The 18,561-nt window shown below is 45.6% G+C and overlaps 1 protein-coding gene across 1 annotated transcript in view; it reads right to left on the reverse strand.

Moving 5' to 3' along the window:
• Positions 1-18,561, reverse strand: part of LOC8025667 (RNA cytidine acetyltransferase) — a 98,340-nt gene that overhangs the window by 23,520 nt on the left and 56,259 nt on the right. Inside the window, exons 13-14 of the mRNA XM_029989704.4 lie at positions 15,063-15,313; positions 3,225-3,273 (exon numbers count right to left, since the gene is read on the reverse strand). Of these exons, the coding sequence (XP_029845564.2) occupies positions 3,225-3,273; positions 15,063-15,313 (300 nt within the window). The remainder of the gene's footprint in view (positions 1-3,224; positions 3,274-15,062; positions 15,314-18,561) is intronic.

Here is an 18,561-nt window from a genome sequence, read left to right on the forward strand (position 1 = left end):
ATCGGGTTGCGATGCACAACGCCATCACTTTCGTCGTCCACGGTGGCCACAGCGGACACGCCAGCCATTCAATCCAGCTTCTACAGTGAGCAAATGGAAACCTAGCAATACAACAAAAGTATGCCGAGCACGTGCTGTCCGCCGCAAGAAACACAAGCAGAACGGACTTCCCGGTTCAGTGGTTCACTTTCCTTTCGTTCTCGGTCACGGATATGGCTTTGTTCCCTTTTTTTTTCTTCCTAATGTTGATGCCCATGCGGCTTTCGCCAAAAAAGAAAAAAAAAAGCTCGACGCGACATTTTGACGGCGTTGCAATACCGAAACCGAAACTATCGGAACCAGCCTTGCGTCCGCTATTCGTTAGTGCCGAATACTTCGAAATTTGCGAATATAAGAAATCGGATCAAAGCGAATATCAAATAACGTACAATTCGTTCAAATATTTGAAAAAAACCGAATATTCGCACATGCCTAGGCAAATAGAAAACATAAAAGGCATTTTTATCGCTTTTGTGTTTGCACAAGGCGCGCACGCCGCAAAAACTCAGCGCGCGTGCGCGCGCGTCATGCGGGCACTGGCCAGTTTGAGCCAAGCCAAGCCAAGCCAAGTCAGCACAAGCCAAGCCAAGACCACCAACCGCGTTTACGCAATCATGCAACACGAGGCATTTGTTTATGCAGAGGGGCCAGAACAAGTGTGATCGTGTATCGTCCGGTAGCCTTTTTTTTCTGCCTGCGCATTGTTTAGTTTCTGCTCCAGAGTGATCTGGTGTTTGTGTGTTGGTGCTTCTGCTTGGTGCCTTGTTTGGATTGTGGGCTGCCGAGGAGCTCACACGGAAGAAAAGGGAACTACCAGACAAGCGGGTGCGGTGCTGCTGCTTATCTGCGTAGTCGCCAAGTGGATTGTAAACGGAAGTACCTGAGCAGTGAGGATGACTGCAGTCAAAACATAAACTGATATTTCTTCTATTTCCATTCACTTTTCACTTCTCCTATGCCCCCCAGTGCGAGAAATTGACATAGCCTCGGTTCGCGTTATAATAGTAATAATATTTTTTTCTGTTTGAGGGCATCAAAACCTGCCCTCACGTTATATTCGTGGTCGCGTTATATGCGTGCAAATACGGTACCTCCAATTGGCATTGTCTGGCATCCCCATACTTGGACAGAAAATGTCATCACTTCCTTTCTGCTTTTTCTTCGCCTACCCCCCCCCCTCGCAACTTGCCATCCAGCCTCCTCCGTGTCAGCTTCGTGACAACTCGACCTGCCACTGCAAAACAAGGTTGCCGACCCCTGGACTACTGTATTTACAGGGTGTTAAAAAAAAAGTTTACGGGCATTTCTTTATTGCGAAAAGGGACTACGCATTGCCGAACGCTCATTTTCCGCCCAAATTTAGCGCTAGTGGTCTAAACCAGACAACAAAGTTTCAGAACTGACCGCCGTCTTATTTAAAAGTAAAAACATGATTTTCCGAAAATTTCAATGGAAAAATGGCAGCCAACATAGCTCCCAAATACAGGATAACCCAGGAATAACAAATTCAGTTACAGCAGAGATGTGATTATAACATCTACCCGCTCTTTCTGGAATCGTTGAAAGTTAGCACCACTCCTCTCTCTTGTCCTTGTTCTTTCACTCTATTTCATACCTAAATACTAGGTTAGAGAAGTCACACATTTTATTGTGTGGATGGAATGTCAAAACCATTCTATAAGCACTTAAAATTTTGTACATTTTCGCACCTTAACAAACCCAATTTCTTGGTTTTCAGTAGAAAGGCCCCTTCAGCTCTTAAAGGACACATGCAAAGGAAAAAAACATTTTTTTTAGACAGCTTAGATGGAAAAAGGATGTCATAAAACGATTTTAGAACGAAGAAACAAAATTTTTAGAGGTATATTTACGGCGCTATACGAATTTGTAGTTGGCGCTCGCGGGAGCCGCCGCTGGTCACGTGGTAGGCCCGCGCGCCGCCGCGCTGCGTCGCCGCCGCACGCTGAGCGTTGTGCGAACGCCGCTTCAACGCGTTTCTCCACGCCGCCGTCGCCGCCGCCGCACAAGTTCGTCTGCTTCGGGGCGCCGCCGCCGCCGTCGTCTGACCGGCGCACAGGTCTATCACGTCTGCTTGCGCTTTTTCAGGAGTTTCCTTTGGGCTCTAAAAGTTACTTATTCGTCTTGGTTTTTTGTTATACTTCAAACAAAGATGAATAAGTTACTTTTAGAGGCCATAGGAAGCTTTCGAAAGAGCGCAAGCACCACGTGATAAATAAAGACCAGTCACGTGATAAATACAGACCACTTTTACGCGGTGCCCGCGGGCGCCAACTACAAATTCGTTTTGCGCCGTAAATATAGCTGTAAAAATTTTTTTTCTTCGTTGTAAAATCGTTTTATGGTGTCCTTTTTCCATCTAAGCCGTTTAAAAAAAAATTTTTTTTCCTTTGCATGTGTCCTTTAAGGGGGGACACTACCCAGAAAAAACAATTTCTGCAAAAAACATTGATTTTGAAAAATGTTATATTTACATCCACCAACATCTAGAGATTCCCAGACAGTTTTATTAGTTTACAATGCAGAGTTAACTTTCTATAAACTATTTTCTCTTCACTGATGCTAAAGAAAAGGTAGAGGCTGGGGCACTTTGAATGTATTTTACTCCATTCAACTTTTTAGCATAAATTTCACTTTAGGAAAACTGTCATTTTGTTATTACGTAACTTGGATTTATATTTATGAGTTCTTCTGAGTTGAAATTTTAAGGGGAAGATAACTATGAGCTTGTATTCTTTATTTTTGTCCTCTTTCACGCTCAAAAATAAATATTTTGGACAAAAGATGGAAATCTAAAAAAGTATTTGTGTTTATGTGGCTTTTTTGTCATGAAAGATAATATAATATAGAAGTATAGCTCCATAGCTATCTGCTCTGAACTGTCCTAATGCAATATAACATATGAAAATGACAAATTTATAAGCAATTTCGAAACGATAGTTTTCCTAAGCAGACACGCCCACTTTCATCTTTGAACATTTGCAATTTTTTTGTACTTCACCCAGGTGAACGAAATTTGTCGGAAATGTTCTCAACATGAACAGAAACAAGCCGTGTAAATGTCATCTAAATCAGACAAGTGGTTCAAACATGCACGTTTTTGGGTAGTGTCCCCCCCTAAGAAAATGTGAGCTCCCGAAAGCGGAGGAGGAAGCTGTTTTACTCACGGGAGTTTGCCTGAGGTACACCGGAACATACCCGGCTTTCTTCCAGAACCTAGGGAAAGGAGAATGCACCAGAGAATGAAGAAACTTTCTCCCAGGTCTGAGGGACCCCTGATAACAAGAGTGGTTTGTGCACTCATCAGTGAGGCACTAGAGACAACTTTGGTTTTCTGAACATTACACTCTTTTCGTTCTGGAGTGTGCCGTGCCCCGGCACGAGACGTGCAACAGCCCCACAAATGCTGCCAAGAGTCCAAGGAGTAGACAGCTAACTTAACCGTGATGCTGTCATCCAACTCTGCAGCCATACAGAAAACCGGTGCAACAGGAATAATAATTCTCAGCTCATTTTTTTTGTAACTTCCCTTACTAAAAAGTGTTTTTAAGCTGAAAAAAGTCAAAGCCCTTCATACAGTAGAACCTCGTTGATACGTTTTTCAGGGGACCGCGGAAAAAAAGTTTATCAACCGGGAAAGCGCAGCAACCGATAACGTACTTAAAGGCACTCTATATAAGATAGAAAGCAGCTCTTATGCAATGGTTTATTTTATGCACTTACCGAACTCTTTTGGACTCGGACACGTTCACAAAAACGCGTAATATCCACCTGCCGCTTCGAATTAATGGTATGCAGTAAAAGTCGTTTCTCCAGAAGCCGCAGTCCCCTCTCACTCTCCGCGCAGTCATGAACGTTTACGTAGCGGCGCAAGGTGTCCAACGCAGCGATCACGTCCGCAAACGTGGGTGCAACGTCATCGTTCGTTTTTTGCTCGTCTTCTTCATCACTTTCTTCGTTGTCGGCAGTAGTGAGGTCGGCCATGATGTCCGCTATGCTCTGCGGGGTGATTCCACGTCAGTTCATGCAATGATGGTCCGGGTCATAATTTAGATATTTTTGTTAAAAATATATATGAAAGCCATGTTCTTGGGAGGAACATTCAGCTAGATATGAACGCCGTAACAATTTTTTTCGCAGAGATATAAAATAGAGAAGCTTGAGGCGTGGAAATTGAGAAGATTTCACAATGCTATTTTGCACGGTCGTCATTTCCTTATCGAACCTTTCACGGCACCATAACTTTTTTAATAGGTTTTACAAAGGTTATACAACACATACATAAAAGATTAAAAATATCCATAAAATATTTCAATGCAAACAAAAATATCAAACATGGCACAAAAACGCGTTTTAGAGACATATTCACAATTTTTTTGCAAATAAACCATCTTTCATAATACTTCACAAAACATATCAAAATGCGCGTATTTAAAAATTCTTTACGAATATATAAAGATAATATCCCCACCCTTAAGCATATTTTTGTTATCAACTCGGAAATTCGGCTGATTTCTCAAAATGTGGCAAGATTGGACGTCGATATTTAAAAAACTCCATCTTTTATTTTTTTTAAACTCCCCTTGGCACTTTACAGTGACTTGAACTAACCTGTGATGGCAAAAGATCGAGTAACATATGACCTCCAAGCGGGAAAAGCTACGACAAACCTTCACTCGGAGCGAGCCGACGTCTTCGTTATAGCGGCTTTTCCGCACAGCACCAAACGTTTGGGCGTTAGTTATGGCATGTATTTTATATTATTAAAATTCTTTTTTTATACGCGGTGAGTATTAGTGACGTGAAAAGGAACTTTGAGCTGGAATACCATTAATTAGCTTACAATTCACAGGAATAAAACGGCCCCACTCTGCAAATTCGCTACCTATGCATCATACATAAGCTTAAAACTCTCAGTTGCGCGAATGGCCATGTATACATCTGGCCTCTCGGCATATGATGACTTTCACAGATGAGTTTCCTGGATTGCTTTGACAGGTTTTACGGTGGTCCACTTTGCTTGCTTCACCGCACGAAACTCTCGAACTCGAAGACAGTTGTGAGCACTGCGCAGAGTGGTTTGACGCGTTTTGCGAAGTGCTGAAGGCATGTAGTTCCCACCAGGAACGCAAGCGATTGTACGTGCTTCTGCCACCAATCATCCTGAAGAAAACAATATTGCGTCTGGTGTCCGGTGCGACTGCCTACATGATTGATCAAACATGAAAACTGAAGCGCAAATGTGGTGTTTGGGCAACCCCTGATCCCTACATGGGGAAAAAGGCGAAGGCCGAAGTCGTGGGGGTTGCAATTGAGTACTACACACGCGACGACCTCGCATGCTCTGTTCAAAGCCCCGACAAAAAGGACGTCGTCAAAGCCATGATCAACGACATGTTCAAAGTCGTAAAAAGGTTTATGACCCCCTCTATTAAGGAAGCTTACCAGCTGTTTAGGAAGGACCATCCCCAACCCGAACTAGGCATCTCCAAATTTTATTCCCTACGACCAAATTGGGTAAAAAAAAAGTCCCGAGCACGAGTTGTGCGCATGCATATATTGCGTCAATTTTCAGTTGCTTTTAACGGCAATAACAAATTCCCCAAAGAAGACATTTACTGAAGACGACCTCAAGCGCATCTACCTCTTCTGCCCTCCACAGAACGATTGCTTTCTGCGCCGTTGCGAAAAGTGCCCAAAAACGCAGAGCATCTCGCTGCAGTCGCTTCATCTCGACGAAGACGAAGAGATCTGTTTCGCGTTATGGGACGCTGGCGAACTCGTCAAAAAGGTTATGGACACTTCTGCCTTCCTGCGGCAATAGGAGAGCGAAAAGTGTATGAGGCATTCTTACATCCTTGACCTTGAACGAAGCCTGATACATGACACAAGAACCGCCTTACCACCCAATGCAGTGATGTTCCACTTCGATTTTGCGGAAAAATGGACAGTACCCTTTCCAAGCGAAGTGCAGAGTTTTCATTGAAAAAAAACTCAAGTGTCTCTCTCCACAAGTGTGGTTACGTCCACGCTAGGCACGCAAAGCTTTGCCGTTGTCACCGATGGTACACGACACCTGACACAGCTCACGCTCTTCTAGCCACATAGGCCATAAAAGAGTATGTTAATGTTCATTTCCCAGTCTTTTTTGAAATAAATTTTGTATCAGATGGAGCGGCGGCGCATTTCAAGAATCGCTTCCAATTCCACAAATTGTCTCGGAAGCCGCACTCTTCGGCAAGATGGATCTTTTCAGCCACTGGACACGGAGAAAGCGCTTGTGATAAAGTAGGTGGAAGAACCAACGCTCACCAAGTTAAGATCTTCGCTCAACTCAACGATTGCCACCGCTAAAGACTTTGTGGAAGTGCTACGTAAAAAAGTAACAAATGTCTGCATGTTCCACCTGTCTGTGGAACGGGTTCGAGAGTTTCGTGCGGTAAAGCAAGCAAAGTGGACCACCATAAAACTTGTGAGAGGAATCCAGGCTTCTCATCTGTGGAAGTCATCATATGCCGAGAATCCGGATGTATACATGGCCACTCGCATAACTGAGAGTTTTAGGCTTATCTATGCATAGTTAGCGAATTCGCACAGTGGGGCCGTTTTGTTCCTGCGAATTCTAAGCTAATTAATGGTATTCCACCTCAAAGTCCATTTTCGCATCACTAATACTCAGCCCTTATGAAAAAAAGAATTTTAATAATATAAAATACATGCCATAACTACCGCTCAAAACGTTTGGTGCTGTGCGGCAAAGCCGCTGTGACGAAGACGTCGGCTCGCTCCGAGTGAAGGTTTGTCGTAGCTTTTCCCGCTTGGAGGTCATATGTTACTCAATCTTTTGCCATCACAGGTTAGTTCAAGTCACTGTAAAGTGCCAAGGGGAGTTTAAAGAAAATAAAAGATGGAGTTTTTTAAATATCGACACCCAATCTTGCCACATTTTGAGAAATCAGCCGAATTTCCGCGTTGATAACAAAAATATCTTTAAGGGTGGGCATATTATCTTTATATATTCGTAAAGAATATTTAAATACGCGCATTTTGATATGTTTTGTGAAGTATTATGAAAGATGGTTTATTTGCAAAAAAATTGTGAATATGTCTCTAAAACGGGTTTTTGTGCTATGTTTGATATTTTTGTTTGCATTAAAATATTTTATGGATATTTTTAATTTTTTGTGTATGTGTTGTATAACCTTTGTAAAACCTATTAAAAAAGTTATGGTGCCGTGGAAAGTTCGATAAGAAAATGACGACTGTGCAAAGTAGCATTGTGAAATCTTCTCAATTTCCACGCCCCAAGCTTCTCTATTTTATATCTCAGCGAAAAAAATTGTTATGGCGTTCATATCTAGCTGAATGTTCCTCCCAAAAACATGGCTTTCATATATATTTTTAACAAAAATATCTAAAATATGACCCGGACCATCATTGCATGAATTGACGTGGAATCACCCTGCGGTTCAGAGGTAACGACGTTGTCGTCAAGCGACGCATATTCGCAGTAGGTAATGGGAGCTCCCATTTTTGCCATAGCATCTTCCATTTCTTGAGAATCATCGCCATCTTCGTCAGCGTTGTTTTTTGTTAACGCTTGTACTTGACCCGCGCGTTGAAACCCGCACTTGCGGAAGCAGTGCTGCACAGTGGTAGCAGAGACGGCGTCCCACGCTGTAGCAAGAAAGTGCATCGCATCTAGGATGGAGAGCTTGGTCGGAGCGTCACCTCGTTCCACCATGGCAAGCGATCGCCGGACAATCCACTTCCGGTAGAAGTGCTTGACATTTTTTATTATGCCCACGTCGAGCGGCTGGAGGTGACTCGTGGCATTCGGAGGAAGATACTCCACCCGGACGTTCCTGAGAAACGACAACTCCTTTGGGTGGGCTGGGCAGTTGTCGATAACAGGAGTGCCTTTCTGTTTTGCGATTCCATTCGTGAGTCAAGGTATCGCAGAAACTCCTCGAAAAGAGCACTTGTCATCCATGCACAAGTGTTATTTCGGTAGTGGCAGGGCATCCGACGAAGGTTCTTTAAACATCGCGGGTTACGGAACTTCCCGACCACCCACGGTTTCACCATTTCTGACCCGTCCTCATTGCAACACAGTAGAACAGTAAGCCGTTCCTTGCTACTCTTTCCTCCGTGGTAGGCTTCACCTTTCAGACTCAAGGACTTCGTCGGCTGCACATTGAAGAAAAGACCAGCTTCGTCGGCGTTGAAAACGTCACGTGGGTGGTACTCGGCGATGATCGAAGGCAGCGATGACTTAAATGCTTCCACACAGATTGGATCAACGCTGGCAGCTTCACCGCTCACCGCGCGGTACAAAATACCGTGACGCTTTCTGAAGCGGTCGACCCACCCGTTGGAACACGTAAAGTCCGCGATATCCAAACGATCAGCAATCTCTTGCGCCTTCTCTCGCAGAATGCCTCCGTCGATGTTGACACAAGATGCCTGGGCTTGTTTGAACCATACCAACAGGGCCTCCTCTAACTTTGCGTGTTTTGCCCCCCGAGCCTGTTTAAAGCCTGGTTGGTAGAAAGGAGCCTTTGCCTCGATCTCCTTTCGTCTCGCGACGATACTGTTTAAAGTTGACGGCGCGAGTCCAAGCTCTCTTGCGACCTCAGACCTCTTCCGGCTGGGATTTCGATCCACCGTGCGAAGTATGTCAAACTTCTCTTTAAAAGAGAGTGCTTTTCTCTTTCGGGATGTCATGGCCGTCGTTAACGCGCACGCACTCAAAAACGGCACTGTTCACGCAGTCGAGCTGGTCGAGCTGTCGAGCGGAACAGAAACTGGAAGTGCAGCCGTCGCAGCGTGCGTGGCGTGCGTGCGGCGCGTAAACAACTCGCGCCGGAGAGAGAGGACAGATGAAGAGAAAGAGCAAGAGAGAACGAGCGTTTTCGCAGAGCTCAGCAAAGCCCAGTGAGGAGACCGGGAAAGAGGGGGAAAGGAGTAAAGGGATATTGTAGTGAGTGCGCAGGCGAGCTGGTGGAAATTAACCATTCTGATGTTAGCCTGAGACTGAGGCAGGAAAAGAGGAAGTTTCAAAATAGAAGAAAAAAAAGGAACAGTCGAGGATACGTCTCTAACACAGCTAAAGACAAGTTTATTCGGTCACCCTCTTATATACACTCCACAATCTTCACCACAGAACCTTCGTGACCTCCGAAGCCAAAAGATAACAAAGAACTCATCTCTTTCCACCACAATAATCAAACAACCTTGACAATCCTACAAAGCCCCCCCTCCCTCACCAACACAACCTAGCTCCGCTCTCCCGGAAGACAATCGACCTTCGCGTACATAGCACACCCTCCTCCTCTCCTCCCCGGCCCACAATCCCAAAACAACCCGGCAACAAAAAATATGCCAATTCACCTGATCTCCAAACCGAAGACACAAAGGAGGAAACCACTTACACCCTTTCACAATCAACAACCACTTAACAAAACTCTCAAATCCGCAAGAAGGTTTTTGCACTGCTGCTAAGCTGTAACGACACTTGACTAATGCAGTCGCCCATTGATTTCATTCTTATTGTTTCCTTTACAACCCTTTTGATGTCGTTTACTTCCCTGTGTATTATTTCTGTTTCGGACCAGCGTGGTATACATTATTACATTCTTGAACATGTTTCGCTATTTCCGAATCAGTCGCGTTGTTTTTGACGTTTCTTTTGTGTTCAGTCAATCTATCATTTATACACCTCGACGTTTGACCCACATACTTAAAACCACATTCCAGGGGAATTTCGTATACCACTCCATTATCACACGGAATAGACTTTTCTCGATGCATTTTTGTGCATTCCCTTACACTCTTGTGGAAGGGCGTGAGCTTACTCAACTTGTAGTCCAAACTAAAAACCAGATCAACATCGAACTTTTTTGCACAAGCCTTCAAGTTGTGAGAAATTTTGTGATAGTACGGAATTACAGTAGTTCTATTTTTTGGCCTTTGCTTTGGTTCTCCTCTACATGTGTCTGCGAATTTTACGGATAACTGCTTCCCTACGAATTCATCCTGATAACCAGCACTGTTTAGCCTTCTCCACTGTCTTTCCACTGATTCAGCCAAGAAATGAGTACATGATCTGTCCATTGCATTTGTGATTAAAGACTTGACAATACCTGCTTTGACTGTTTTTGAATGGCAACTGTTTTTTGATAGCAGCGGTTTTGCGTTTTCTTTTCCATATCCCCAACATAGCCCTTTTTCATTGTGAATCATAAGTTCTAAGAACTGCAGTCTACCATTCGTGGGTCGTTCGACTGTAAACTTCAGTTCCGGGGCTGCCGATCTGATCAATGCTTCCAGAGTGTCAGATAATCCCTCCCGAAAAGAACAGATCAAAATGTCATCGACATATCTTTTCACAAAACAGGATTCCGACGTCAGTTCTTGCAACCTATCAGATACAATGTAATCCAACGAATTTAGGTAAATTTCCGCTAACGCCGGTGCTACACTCGACCCAATGCATACTCCCTCTTTCTGTAAATACTTTTTCCCTTGATACTCTACTATTGTTGACTGCAAGTAATAATCAAGAACGGCAAGAAAACTGTCCACCGATATGCCTGACCGCGATTGGAACCTTACCAAATTCATTTCAAGCACCCCTTTTACCCTTTCCAACAAACGACTCTTCTCTAATGAGTAATAAAGATCCTTGATGTCCATTGACAACATATCTCCTTCCTTTCCATGATGACCTTCGAGTACCGTGATCAACTCACTCGAATTTCTCAATGACAAAGACTAATCTGAAGTATTTATCTAGAAGTATTTACAGAAATTTATCTAGAAGTATCTATCTAGAAGTATTTACAGAAAGAGGGAGTATGCATTGGGTCGAGTGTAGCACCGGCGTTAGCGGAAATTTACCTAAATTCTTTGGATTGCATTGTATCTGATAGGTTGCAAGAACTGACGTCGGAATCCTGTTTTGTGAAAAGATATGTCGATGACATTTTGATCTTATGGCGCACCGTGAATTCACGAGGGCGCCCATCAAACCGTTCGGCCAATCTTGGCCGCGACACGATCACATGGTCGTGTTGCCGCGGGGTCGATCGGGATCTCGAATTCGGCTCCCGACGCGCCGCTTTCTCTCCTAGCCACTGGAGGGCGCTGCAGGCGCCCCCGTGGCAGGCGAGGAGAAACCTCCCTGCCCATCGATGGATATATACTCGGTGGGGCAGGGGGCGAGAGGCCTCTAAGAACTCCGGACGAGACCGAGACGCAGGCAGGCAAGTGGGTGGCGACCGGATCTAGGATATCGCGGGACGCGAGGCCTAAGGCATTCTTTGTGTTTAGCGTTGGGCTTAACGTGCGGTTGTAAATATTTGTGTAATGTAGCTTGTATTTGTATTTTAGATTGAGTGTTTTGTAGAGTTGTATTTTATTGTACGAATAAACGGGGAGCGGAATCCTGCTCCCGTGAAAGAACCAGGCTGGACTCGGTTTGTTGACGGACCACGTGGGAAATGGCGAATCGGCGGCGGTACGCGATTTCCTACAATCTGTTCTTTTCGGGAGGGATTATCTGACACTCTGGAAGCATTGATCAGATCGGCAGCCCCGGAACTGAAGTTTACAGTCGAACGACCCACGAATGGTAGACTGCAGTTCTTAGAACTTATGATTCACAATGAAAAAGGGCTATGTTGGGAATATGGAAAAGAAAACGCAAAACCGCTGCTATCAAAAAACAGTTGCCATTCAAAAACAGTCAAAGCAGGTATTGTCAAGTCTTTAATCACAAATGCAATGGACAGATCATGTACTCATTTCTTGGCTGAATCAGTGGAAAGACAATGGAGAAGGCTAAACAGTGCTGGTTATCAGGATGAATTCGTAGGGAAGCAGTTATCCGTAAAATTCGCAGACACATGTAGAGGAGAACCAAAGCAAAGGCCAAAAAATAGAACTACTGTAATTCCGTACTATCACAAAATTTCTCACAACTTGAAGGCTTGTGCAAAAAAGTTCGATGTTGATCTGGTTTTTAGTTCGGACTACAAGTTGAGTAAGCTCACGCCCTTCCACAAGAGTGTAAGGGAATGCACAAAAATGCATCGAGAAAAGTCTATTCCGTGTGATAATGGAGTGGTATACGAAATTCCCCTGGAATGTGGTTTTAAGTATGTGGGTCAAACGTCGAGGTGTATAAATGATAGATTGACTGAACACAAAAGAAATGTCAAAAACAACGCGACTGATTCGGAAATAGCGAAACATGTTCAAGAATGTAATAATTGTATACCATGCTGGTCCGAAACCGAAATAATACACAGGGAAGTAAACGACATCAAAAGGGTTGTAAAGGAAACAATAAGAATGAAGTCAATGGGCAACTGCATTAGTCAAGTGTCGTTACAGCTTAGCAGCAGTGCAAAAACCTTCTTGCGGATTTGAGAGTTTTGTTAAGTGGTTGTTGATTGTGAAAGGGTGTAAGTGGTTTCCTCCTTTGTGTCTTCGGTTTGGAGATCAGGTGAATTGGCATATTTTTTGTTGCCGGGTTGTTTTGGGATTGTGGGCCGGGGAGGAGAGGAGGAGGGTGTGCTATGTACGCGAAGGTCGATTGTCTTCCGGGAGAGCGGAGCTAGGTTGTGTTGGTGAGGGAGGGGGGGCTTTGTAGGATTGTCAAGGTCGTTTGATTATTGTGGTGGAAAGAGATGAGTTCTTTGTTATCTTTTGGCTTCGGAGGTCGCGAAGGTTCTGTGGTGAAGATTGTGGAGTGTATATAAGAGGGTGACCGAATAAACTTGTCTTTAGCTGTGTTAGAGACGTATCCTCGACTGTTCCTTTTTTTTCTTCTATATTGAAACTTCCTCTTTTCCTGCCTCACTCTCAGGCTAACATCAGAATGAGTAAAGGGAAGGGGGGCGCCCGCGTGCCGCGCGATCCACGCTGCGTGGTTCGGCTGTTCGGCTCTGCTTCGCTTCGCTTCGAAGCCGGCGTGGCACCTTGGCGCACGGCGCGCCGAGGCGCCGCGATTCCGGCACTTTTGGACGTAACAACCGGGAAAGCAAACGTAACAGGCAGGAAACTAATACATATATCTCTATGAAAGTAAAACGGGACCGGCGTTTTTCAACGCAACGGACAGGAAAATGTATCAACCAAGAACGTATCAACGAGGTTCTACTGTATATGGCTTCAGCAGCAAGCAATACCGTAGTTCACAATAGGGTATGCGTCGAGGAAGTCAACAAATTTACACAACTGAACAAAAAACAATGCAAGCCCGATCATGCTGACAAAGACAAGGGAGCACTTTTCATGTTCCATTTTTCTTTTTTTTTATTATTATTTAGCGGATTTAGCGGGGAAGTTGATGGTGCATAAGTTGCATAATCGCAATTTCCTCTCTAAATTTAGCGGGGAAACAAAATTGGCACATAGGTCACGCAACATTGGGTCACGCCACATTATTTTCTCCGCTAAATTTTCTCCGCAGACGTTACGTGACGTAAATTTCCCGGCCAAATTTGGTTGTTAAACTGAAGGTCACCGTGACACGAGTTTCCCCGCTAAATTTCGCAGAAAACTGGCAGTATCTACAGAGTCGATTTTCCTGACAAATTTAGCAGGGAAAACTGAATGGGTGTGCAGGTCTCTTGACATGACATGGAACACTCCTTTGTGACAATTTTCACATAGAAAGCAACCTGCAAAACGCGTTCCGTGTTATGTTAAAGAGGTGCAATGATACTGAGCCATGCTTCTGCGGCACGAGAAGTGTCAGACAACTTGGTCCACAGACCCTAGGAAACATGATGGCGAGTATTCTTTCTAACTGCCTCAGGATTTGTCCGAACAATAGCTTTCTTTTACAACCCAGGCCACATGAACCTGCATGCAACAGGCAGAAGTTTGTCAAGCCAGTTTGAATGGACCATATTCGGAAAAAGATCTGCACGTCCGCAAGCCCTCCTCGGACGGCGGTGCAAGCTCTACGGTCGGCGTACAAAAAAAGAGTTGCGCCAGCTTTCCCGCGTAGTTCGCAACTTCGCCCGGCAGCTACGTTCCTCGGCTGCGAGATGTCGCCAAAGCTCCGTGCGTCGTACGAATGTCTGCCCCCAAGATCCCCCATCCCGTTTTTCTGGCTACGTAAGTTAAATATTCCGAAACATCACCCGCACAAATTCTTGTCGGACATCTCGCACTGTACAATGGAAATTGCGTTGATCCTGCGATCTGCAGAATCGGTACCCGTGACGAGCGAGTTCGTAGATGGCTCCCGCGTGTTTTTGAAGCACTGCAACACCAGAGTTTGACGCGTCTGCTATCTGTGCGCGTGATGGTTCCCGCAACGTGCAAGTTTGCAGTGGGTTACCTCGTGTTTATTGCACCCCAAAACACGAGCGTACCATGCACGCGATCTGCAGTGGTGTCAGTTTCTGCGACATGCAAATTTGTGCCGAGCTCCCACGTGTTTACCGTACCGCCGTGAAACATGAATTTGCTGTGCCTGCAATCTGTTGTGCAACTTCCTACGTCGTGTAATGCACTACAATGAAAGTGGCATTTGACCTCTCGTAGTAGGTCTTGCAGAACGCAAAATGCTGGTTTTGGGCACCCATCAATGCTTTTGGAGCAGGTGACACCACATGGCCTTGAGATCCAACCGGGCTGCCACCGTGCAGCCGCGATTGCAAACATCCAAAAGTGTGGACAACGTGGTGTCATGTGCTGTAGGCACACGCTGAGAAGTACAGATCTCGACAACTATCTACGTCGAATACTCGTGCGTTTTTGTTTCATTATTTCAGTAAAGTCGTATTACTTTTTGCGAGTGGTAATTCAGCAAAGCAACAAATACCAAGTCGGATGCTTGTTGGGTAACACTGCTGCTATAGTCTGTACAATTGTGGATTCTAATCATTTTCATTCCTCGCAGAACGAATAGCTTTCGCAAAATAATGAACTCTAATTAAAACCCGGCATCTTCAAAAAAAAAAAGATTTAACAGTGCGTCTGACCTGAGCAGGTCTGCCGTGAGTCCGTAGGAGACCCCCAGGTAGTCGAGCCGCTCCGGCCGCTTTTCGCTCAGCCGCAGCAGCAGGGGTGGCAGGCGCTTGCGGGGCTCCAGCCGCTCCCTCGCCGCCTCCTCCGCTCCTGTCTCGTCCGCTCCGGCAGCGCCTGGCGTGGCGGCCTCCGCCTCCTCCAGGCTCGGGGTGTGGCCCAGGTGGTACTCGGTGAGCAGCTCCAAGGCCCGCAGGCCATACCCCATCTGGGAAAACGTGTCCCACTTACTCGGGGTCCTTTTGACGCACTATGTGTTTTGTGGGTCCTTTTCTACAAGAAATATAGTCATGAACAAGCAACAAGCTGAAAACATTATGCAACAAAAAAAAGATATATAAACAAACATGAGAGATGCCCAGCGGGGCTCAAACCTGAGTGGGTGCAGTAACAGTCGGGTACTACAGCCACTGAGTTGCAAAGCAGAGCTACTCTGGAAGCTTGCACTCCCGGCAAAACGTGCTGGCAAGAGCGGTGGGACGTCGTGCCATGTGGTAGTTTGTGCGGGACATGTTCTGTGGTCCCTGGTCTTTGTCAGCATCATCAAGGTTGCGTCCTTTTTGAAAACTACGAGGGTGATTAAACTCACTCACTCTGGCTGTAGAATTTAATCTGAACCTTTCCCCACCCGAGCCTATCGCAGATTATTGCGTAGGCGAAGCCTCGGCCGATTTGCGACAGATTTGTCGTGCCATACAATGTTGTCCGTCTATCCGAAAGAATCGGTTCACATGTAGGCCAAACGTCATCGTCGGTCGTGGACGCTCCTTCTTTGTGGCTGATGCTTGTACGGCCTTCTTTGAACTTCTGTATTCACTCACACACACTTCTCCACGACAAAACACTTCCTTTACAGTGTGCGCAAAGTCTTCAACAAATGTCAGCACCAAACGCACCCTCGGAAAAAACGCAAAAAACAATGGCTCCCTTACTCATGCAAATCACGAACGGGGCAGCCATTGTTTCTCACACCTCAGTCACAACTGAACTGCCTTCACACGTTCTAGCCTGCACAGCAGTGACTGGAGACACAGCCACCTCGTACGAAAAGCATCGATAAGGCGCCACCAGATGTTTTAAGACAACCAGAGTGCAGACAATTTTTTTTGTCACCCCCATAGTACAGTGTAGACGGCATATAACGTATGTCGCGGGAGTCGCGAAACTCCGCACTATAAGCGGTACCGCGCTATAACCAAAACATCAATTTTTCAGGCCAAAATACATGCCAGGAGACAACTTACCTTTGTAAAAGAATTTATTTTATGTTAGGTGAAAAATAAAGCTTAGTTTGAGGAAAGTCTTCATTTCACCAGACTAGTACACTTCTCTCTCAAGTGTGTCACACATTTTGAAAGAAATGAGTGACTTGCCTGGCGCAGCCTTTTAACGACGTCGCGGGTTGCGGACGGACGTTGCGAGCGTTCAGGATTGCTAACCCTAATCACTTTTCTCCGGTGATAAAAACATGCGATGAAAACGCATCCTTTATACGGTACGCGCCAGTAATACCTTCAACTTGAGCACAGGCATGAAATGCTCCAAATAAGAAATCCGGGTGATGTTCGAAAACACTGATGCTAAGAAACCACCACTGTAATCGAAGTAAACAAACACGACGACACGGGCGTTCCTGCCGTCTTGAGAGTGCCGCCACAACATCGCCGCACGAGTAGGTGGATCTTCCCTTCTAGTACGTGCTGCCAGGGGCGCCGGAACAGGGGGTGCAGGGGGAGCGACGGCTCCCCCTTATGAACAACTGAGGTAGCACGGCTCCCCCAATTTACCGCAATCACAGTTGTTTTTTTTTTTTTTTTTGCGTTTATTGAAATTGGTTTTTACAGAACATTTGGCGCCTGCTGTTTTGTGGCTGCCTCTCCGTTTTCGTTCAGTCAGATTTTCGAGCTATCACCCCAAAAGCCGATCATTTGGGGCCTAGCCCGAACGATAAGCCCCCAGCGTAAACCTGGCCGTGGAGAAAAAGACCCTGGAAAAATAGCGATTTTGACGTTCGCCGTCTTCAGCAGATAAATTGTTGTAAATGACCTTCGTAGGAAGAATTCGTCAAGCTGGCCTCCCGTCGCAAGTACGCGGCCTTCGGGGTCTTCAAAATGCTGGAAGCCGTTTCACTGTCAAAAGAAGTCTTCGGGAGCTTGAATAAACTTAAAATGCCCACCCAATTCACTCGACCTGGCCGCCTGCCACAAGTGCGCGACCTTCAGAAGCTTCAAAAATCTCAATGCCTGGGGGAAGCGCCAAGATAATTTTTGAAGACCGCGTCTTCTGTTTGTTTTGCCTGCAAAGAGTTTTCGGGAGCCAGTCTAGTGCCCTTGGGGGCTTCTAGCGTTAGCCGCACTATTCCTGTGAGTGACGGTGTCGGCGAATGGAGGGAGCTGAGACTAGGAAGCAGGAAGAAGGCGACTCGCTTTCCTTTGGCCGGTAGATGATTCTTCGGAAGCTTGGGGATAAGCGGAAAGGTCTGTGCGACGGGGGATTACTTTAAGGATCCTGACAAGATCAGGCAGCCTTGTTTGGCTTAGAGCGACGTCCTTTTGTTGGCTGGTGCGGTGGAGGGAGATGGGGCGGAGCAGAGGAAAAATTGAAATGCTACTGCCCAGTGCCAACATCCTTTATAAACAGCGTATCTGCTGCTGGAGAGTCTGTTCTCTCTGTCCATGACGCGACTGTGAAGAAGTAAACATATAGAGCTTCGCCTGTCTCCAATATTTCTGAAGTCTTTTTCAACTGTTCAATCCCCTGCCCCAGCTGAACTCTCGCCTTCATATGGCCTCAATTCTTCAAAGTTTTTGAGCAAAACCCTCATGGTCAACAAGCTCCTCGTTCTGCGACGATCCACGATCAGCAGTCTCAGCGTTCTCGACACCCCTACTGGTAAGCCTTCAGTTTTATTGTTTGATATACTTATATTATTAGCAATTTTCTTGATTTTCCCGACAATTTCTGGTTGCAAAACAGTAGTACTGGTCACAACGTCAGCTTTTTACACCACAGTAGCAATCTTTACTGTAATTTTATAAGAACTAGAGTCCCCAAGCACAAGATAATAATAATAATAATATTAATACTTTATTTTTCATTTCAAAAAATGGTGGAGGCCGAGAAAAAAAGCCGTGTTTAAACGGCTTGACGAGCCCTGGGCCTCCTCGAAAGTTCGCCACGATGCCCTGAGAAAGGATTTTTTTGAGCTGGTCGATACTCTGACGGCGGAAATTTACAGGAGATTCACGCAGCCTGGACTCGACGAGCTTGTTCGTCTAGAAGGAATTGTGACTGATGCCGCCAAGACGAAGCCTCCCTCTGCCGCAGTCTTGGAAGAGGAACTGGGGCTCCACACTTTTGATTTCGACGTCTCCCGGCTTGCTGCACAATTGATAATGCTGCCGTCACTTGGAAGCAACAAGTGCGACACCATCTAAGATGTTCATGCATTGCTGA

The sequence above is a fragment of the Ixodes scapularis genome, unplaced genomic scaffold, assembly GCF_016920785.2.
Source record: "Ixodes scapularis isolate PalLabHiFi unplaced genomic scaffold, ASM1692078v2 PGA_scaffold7__128_contigs__length_106722199, whole genome shotgun sequence".
Taxonomy (NCBI): domain Eukaryota; kingdom Metazoa; phylum Arthropoda; class Arachnida; order Ixodida; family Ixodidae; genus Ixodes; species Ixodes scapularis.